At 57.1% G+C, this 6897-nt stretch overlaps 1 protein-coding gene across 2 annotated transcripts; it reads right to left on the minus strand.

The window, feature by feature from the left end:
- Positions 1 to 420: 420 nt before the first annotated feature.
- Positions 421 to 6666, minus strand: EBI3 (Epstein-Barr virus induced 3). 2 transcript variants are annotated; one of them, XM_015072830.3, is made up of 5 exons: positions 6335 to 6666; positions 5393 to 5513; positions 4148 to 4326; positions 3010 to 3167; positions 421 to 805 (listed from the first exon to the last, which is right to left on the minus strand). In XM_015072830.3, the coding sequence occupies exons 1-5, from the start codon at positions 6399 to 6401 to the stop codon at positions 653 to 655; spliced, it is 678 nt and encodes a 225-aa protein (XP_014928316.3). In that variant the 5' UTR covers positions 6402 to 6666; the 3' UTR covers positions 421 to 652. The 2 variants fall into 2 exon arrangements, with proteins under 2 accessions (XP_014928316.3, XP_014928315.3); XM_015072829.3 differs by having other exon boundaries at positions 5393 to 5516.
- Positions 6667 to 6897: the final 231 nt, after the last annotated feature.

Raw genomic sequence — 6897 nt, forward strand, 5'->3', positions numbered from 1 at the left:
GTGAAATTTACAAACAAGTCCGTGGATTTTCTCTGGTCTTCGGTGGGCAAGGCTTTGCCCCCTCCTAGAGGTATGTCATTTTTGTGTCCCAGATTCATGTCATTTTTGTGTCCATCCACAATGAGGCTCACCCCCAGGCAGCTTTTCAGGAGGTAGGTGGTCTGAACGCCTGAACTGAACGGATTCCACCCTCTATCCCAGGCAGAACCCCTGCCCCCAGCCCCAGGATTCTGCCATCCCCAGGCTCTGCCTCCGTTCCAGCCCTGACCCCATTCATAGGAGCTGGGAGTCGCTGTGTGTGTGTCCCACTCCATTCTCTCCTCTCTGGGTCTCATCTGGGTCTACTGAAGGAAGGGAGGAGGAATCCTCATTCCAGCAACAACAGTCTTTTTCTAGTTAAACAATAAAAAACATCACACGTTCACAGTTCAAAAAGCCCTGTACTGGGGTCTAAGAAAGAAGTACATCCCCATTTCACAGATTGACAAACTGAGGCTCAGAGGGGCGGGGGGGCAAAGTGATTTGTCCACAGTGGCCCAGCCACTCAGCAGCAGCGAATCCAGGCCAGTTGGGTCCCATCCCGGCAGTGGGGGAGGGGGAGGGTTGGACGTCAAGGACCCAGCCCCTCCTCTGGGGGTTCTAGAAAGCCCCGCTACTTGCCCCAGATCATGGAGGCAGTGGCAGGGAGACTCCAATCACTCACTTCCCCATAGTCGGTGAGGTCCTGAGCGGCCACCTGGATGCAGTACTTGGCCTGGGGCCTCAAAGCCCTGAGGGTGAAGGATGTGGCTTCAATGGGCCCCACCTGAGAGCAGAAAAGAGGGCCAGGTCAGTGGGAAGGACAAGGCTGGGAGGGGGCCACTGTGCACAGAACTGCAAGACCCAGACCCTCACCCAATCCAAAAAACACGTCCTCTGCGGCCCCCTCCACCGCGTTGGGCCTTCCCCATCCCTGGCCCCAGAGCCGCCCGGTTCAGGATTCCTTGGGGGCCTGCACGGGCCCCCAGGCTGTCTCAGCAGCCAGACCCCAGCACCCCACTCCAACTCCGGGCTCCCTCCTGGCCCCCTGGGTTAACCTTGTTTGTAAGTTTTCGGTATCTTCCGATTCGAGATCTTCAACATCTTGCTGACCAGGGTCAGCCGTGTCTCAGAGTTCGCAAGCAGGCCAGGAGCCTGCCTCTCCCGTACAAACGCACAAACCCGCCGATTGGACTCGATTGGACTCACATCCCTCTTCCTCTCTCTTTTAAGCTGACACTCCCCCTGCCTCAAAGCCTCTGGGGCGGGTGCAGCCCAGAGCCCTTCAGACTCGCCAACCCCGAGCTGTCTACCTCGTCCTGCCTTGCCTTTCCGTGGAAATCCCAACAGAGGCACAGCCGGGCTCCTGTTTCTGCCTCCTGACCGTCCTGATGTTGCCCCAGGGCCCCCCTCTGTCGGGAAATCTACTAAATCTTCTTGCCGAGGCACTGACCTCTCCACATCCTCACTCGGCCACCCCCGTAGACGACAACCCGTGGGCACGAGTTGTCTGGCCTGATAGTCCCACCCTCCCTCCCAGAGCCGGCCCTTTCCTCCTGCCGGGTCCCCCTCATCCTCAAGGACGACCCATCCCAGCCCCCAGAGGCAACCTCCTAGCCCCAGACCTGACTGGCTTCCTCTGGGCTCTGCCCTGACCTGTCCTGATGGTCGCCGGATGTGGTGACTGACATCTTACATTTAGATTCATTAAAGGTTGCGCAACTTTGCGAATACACTCAAAGCCACTGGCTGCGTGTAGTGTTGTGCACTTTAAAACGGGCGAGTTTTACTGGCATGCAAATTCTGTCTCAGTTTTAAGGATTGCGAAAATATTTAAGATAAAATTAACGAACACTAAATAAAACTTAAAAGCCTGTTCCTTAGCGGGAAGCCTGGGTGGCTCAGTCGGTTAAGCATCTGACTCTGATGTCAGCTCAGGTCACGATCTCCCCGGTTTGGGAGCTCGAGCCCCGTCCCCCGTCGGGCTCCTGACTGACTGTGCGGAGCCTGCTTGGGATTCTCTCTCCTCGCTCTCTCTGCCCCTTCCCAACTCGCGCGTGCATAGCCTTCCTCTCCCTCTCAAAATAAATAAATAAACTTAAAAAAAAAAAAAAAAGGCCAGATCCTTGGCTACCCACCCCCCCTTTGCAGACACGTGTGGTTCGTGGTACAATTGTGGGTGCAGACGGAGAACATTTCCATCTTCCCGGAAAGGCCTATGGGACAGGACTGAAGAAGCCCTGAGCTCCTGGTCCCCGCATCCGAGGCTGTCTGGTACACAGCTGACCTTCTCAGTACCCTGCCCTTACTTGTTTGTTCACTTTGTAAAAATGCAAAACAACCGATTTGTTTTCAAGCAAGGTGAGAGTCACATGACATGAAATTCACATCCAAAGATACCATCCAGTGGCACGGAGTCCCTTCCCACTGTTGTGCAACCGTCAACTCTCGTTCCAGAACATCCCATCACCCCAAAAGGAAGCCATGTGCTCATCAGCAACCTCCCCTACCCCGTCCCCCCCAGCCCCGGGCAGGCACGAGCCCCCTTCCCGTCTGTGGATGAGCCTGTGCTGGACGTTTCACACACGTGGGCCCGCACCACGTGGCCTCTCGTGTCTGGTTCCCTCCCTGCACGGCGGGTGGGGGCGCCTCGCTCCTGCTCGCGACCCAGGGAGGTGCGCGTGCACAGTGCACGCGCGCCTCTCTGGGCGTGCGCATGCGCGGTGGACGCCTGTGTTTATCTAATTCATCCGTTGACATTCGGGCAGTTTCCACGCTTCGGCTGTTGTGACTGGCGCTGCCGTGAACGTGTATGTGCGAAGATTTGTTCGAGTTCCCATCGGCCGTCCCTTTGGGTAGACAGCCAGGAGTCCAATCCCGGGGCTGCCCCCACGTGGCGCCCTGGCTGCGTTTGAGGCCCCAGCGCACGCCTGCTCCCGCGGTGCCCTCTACCCGGGAACCACCCTCCCCTCCTCCCCTCGTCCTCCTCACCTGGCGGAAGCGGGCAGATCTGTGATGCTTGTATCGGATCCAGTACTTGAGTGAGAAGGTCTCCGGGAAGGGCCAGGACCGGGGGGGTTCCCACTGCACCCACAGCCGCTGCCCAGGGATGGGGCGCAGGCGGACGCCTTCTGGAGGGTCCGGTTTGACTGATGGGCGAGCAGGATGCGGGGTCAGGAATGGATGGCAGACTCCCTCCTTCACGCAATCAGATACTTATCGACGGTGAGCCTGTTCTGGACATTTCCCATAAAGGGAATCACACCCCATGTGGCCTCTCGTGTCTTTTTTTTTTTTTTTTTTTGAGAGACAGAAAGAGACAGTGTCAATGGGGGAGAGGTAGGGAGAGGGGGAGAGAGAGAGAGGAAATATCTCAAGCAGGCGCCACATCCAGCGCTAAGCCCAACGGGGGGCTCAATCTCACAACAGTGCGATCATGACCTGAGCCGAACTCAAGAGTCAAACACTTAACTGAGTGAGCCCCCCTGGTGCCCCTAGACTTTCTTAATAACCACCAGCAACATATGAGGGTTTGCAATCCAACAATGTGCTGGGAGAGTTGGCGGGGGTGGGAGGAGCTCACTGAGGAGATGAGTAGAGGCCTGAAGGAAGTGAGGGAGTAAACTCCCCCAGAGAGATCTGGGGGAAGAGGATTCCCGGCAGAGGGCAAAGACAGTGCAAAGGTCCTGGGGCAGGACCTGCCTGGTGTGTTGGAGGGACAGAGGAGGTGTGTGTGGCTGCAGTAGAAGGAGTGAGGAGGAGAGAGGGAGGAGGGCAGGGAGGGGATGGGGCAGGTGCGCAGGGCCTTGGGGATCCAGGGGAGGAGGACTTGGGAGTCCTGGAGGGATGTGGGCAGAGGGATGAGGGCTGGACCCGACTCGGAGGCTCGTGTGCACCCTCTGGTGGCCACTGTGGGGAGGACGGACTGTGGGGGTGAGGGCTGGAGTCTGGGACCCGGGTGCAGGGCCAGACAAGGGCTCAGGATGGGGAAAAGTGGGTCTCTTCTCGAAGAAATACCAAGGTGGGGCTGACGGGACCCAGGATGGGTGACAGGAGGTGGGTGGTGAGAGGGGGGAGGGGCAGGAGCAAGCTGATGGCCTCCACACCCCCCATCGCTGCCCACACTCACTGATGTGTTCCGGAACAAAGGGCACGAAGCTGCTGCTGGTGCCCCGGGGCTGCACAGCCGTGACGTTGAGTATGTATGGCACCATGGAAAACATCTGGACGTCTGGGATGGTGCAGCTGGTGGCCTCTGGTGTCGGCTGGAGGCAGGGCCGGCTCTCCCCGTGGGCAGCCACGCCCAGCCTGGACACGCAGGGACAGTATGAGGGCCTCAGCCCTTCCTGCCGGCGGCCCGCCTGTGCCCTGGACCCCGTGTGGACAGCACTCGAGGACCACGGGCTGGGATCCTGCTGTTGGCTGGGTGACCCTGAGGGAGCCGTTCGCCCCAACATCGCAGAGCCTGTGGTGACCCAGGGCCAGGGTAACGCCCCACAGGGAGATGCTAGGGTACAGATGCTACAGGCTTCTGGAATGTCAAAGTTCCAGCCTTAGAATTCCAATATCCCAAGGTCTATGGAATCACAGGTTTGGAAATAAGAAGATTCTGATTCTGCGGAGTTCTGAGGCCCCGAGACTTCAGACTCTAGAGACATTCCAGAACATTCCAGAGCCTTCCAGAATATTCCACGGGCTCCGACCACGCTGTTGGATGCAGCGGTCACCAGCCATGAGTGGCTCTCCACCATCTGAAATATGGCTGGTGCAACCACGGGTGTCTTTCTAGTTTATTTCATCTACCCTCAACGTCAAGTTCCCAGTTGGCTGAATTGATTTTCCCAGCCACAAATTTTATAAAACATAACCAGAGACCGAGAATTTCCAGTGAATGTTTAGCACGTGAGTTGAAAAGTGCTACAAGTGTAAAATGCATGCGGAATTTCAAAGACTATGCATAAAAAGGGTGTGAAATGTTTCCTTAATGTTTAAAATATTGACTACACGTTCAAATAATTATTCTTGAATCCTCTTAAGTAATATTAACTTCTATCATAAATGTAAATACATGGATCGTACATAAGCATGTTAAATTACATCCCATCGTATTAAATGAGAAGTCCTCGGGATATTTAGATGTTACCGAAGTAAAATACCAAAGTCAACTTCACAATTTCCCTTTCCTTTTGAAACGTGGCTTCTCGAAGGTTTTAAACAAGGCACGTGACTCACAATCTGTATTTTAGGAAGTGTATTTCCCCTAGCTGGTGCTGCTCCAGAGTCCCGAGGGTTTCAGGTCTCCCTAAGCCTCCAGCTGTCCTGGTCTCAGGGCCAGCAGGAAACCACCCCCTGGAGGCCCCCCTAGCACTCTGACCTGTACGTGGCAATGAAGGAAGTGGGCCTGGTGGGGAGTGGAGAGGCCGGCAGGGTCCAGATGCAATCCACGGCGATTGGGTACCTAGAGGCCCAGCACCGCACCCTGGGCTGGGTGGGGGCTGCTGGGGCCCCGGAAGGAGAGGGAGCAGGGTGAGCTTTCAAAGTCACCCTGGGGATGGTCCGAGCCCTACTGTGTGCCTGGCGCCAGCCTCCCCGCCAGGCACACAGGAGGTGCCTAATAAAGGTTTGTGAAATGAATGAAAGAGTGCGTGAGTGAAAGGCACCTGCCTCATCTCCCACCTTCTCTGGCACCTGGGAAGGAAGTATTAGCCCATTTTCCAGATGGGGAGACTGAGGTTTATTTTTTTTTTTATTTTTTAATGTTTTATTTATTTTTGAGAGACAGGGTGCAAGTGGGGGAGGGGCAGAGAAAAGGAGGGAGACATAGAATCCCAAGCAGGTTCCAGGCTCCCGAGCTGTCAGCACAGAGCCTGACGTGGGGCTCGAACCCACGAACTGTGAGATCATGACCTGAGCCGAAGTCGGACGCTCAACCGACTGAGCCGCCCAGGCGCCCCAGACTGAGGCTTAAGGAGCCTCAAAGGGGACCTGGGTGGCCCCTCTCGTAACAACTTTGTTTCGAAGCAAGTGAAATGGATGCTATAATTAAAACGTCTCTTGTTCCCTCCTTCCCTGCGTCTCTCTCCCTCCATCCAAGCTGTGGCTGCCGCTTCCTGGTGCCACTCTGCGGTGGGACTCATCCTGTGTCTCAGTTTCCCCATCTGTGCAATGGGATGGTAACGCCCTCCCCCCCGCACTGGGTATCCAGTAGGTGTGTGAGCTCCCACCCCAGCTCAGAATGTTCCATGGCAGGCAACCTCCAGGCCCCAGGGAACGTCCCTCTGCCCTGGCCTCCCAGACCCCCGGGGGTCCCACATACCTTCTCTCCCAATGCAGGGTGAGCAGCCCACACAGAGGGCGAGCACCAGAAGGAGTCTTGAGGCCATGACTCTGCGGGCTCTGCTGTCGTGAGCTGGGGCAGGAGCACCTTGGGGAGGCAGGGGACTGGAGTCCCACCCGAGGGGGGAAGCACAGCCCCCGGTCAAAGCCCCAGCTTCTCCTTCCCCAGGTATGACTCCCCCACCAAGTTGGCGGGGCCAGTGGAGAGCTGAGCAGGGGCTGGGGCGGCGGAGGAGGTCCCTTCACTATCGTGGCCACCAGCAGGGCTCTGGAGGCCCCGAGGGTGCGGGCAGGAGAGGAGGCCACGAAAGAGAGAAGTGGAGACCCCGTGGCCTTTCCCACAACAGCCCGGCTGCCAGTCCTTCCTTCCGCCTGCAGCGAGGACGGGGACGGGGAAACCCCCGGAGGGGGACAATGTCATGGAGAAGGATGAGAAAGGAACACTGTGGGGAGGGACATGGGGACACACACAGAGAGGAGAGAGCAAGACACAGAGATGGGAGACCGTGAGACAGGGGCGGAAACAGAGGAGAGACACAGAGA

Source organism: Acinonyx jubatus, chromosome A2, assembly GCF_027475565.1.
Source record: "Acinonyx jubatus isolate Ajub_Pintada_27869175 chromosome A2, VMU_Ajub_asm_v1.0, whole genome shotgun sequence".
NCBI classification, from domain to species: Eukaryota; Metazoa; Chordata; class Mammalia; order Carnivora; family Felidae; genus Acinonyx; species Acinonyx jubatus.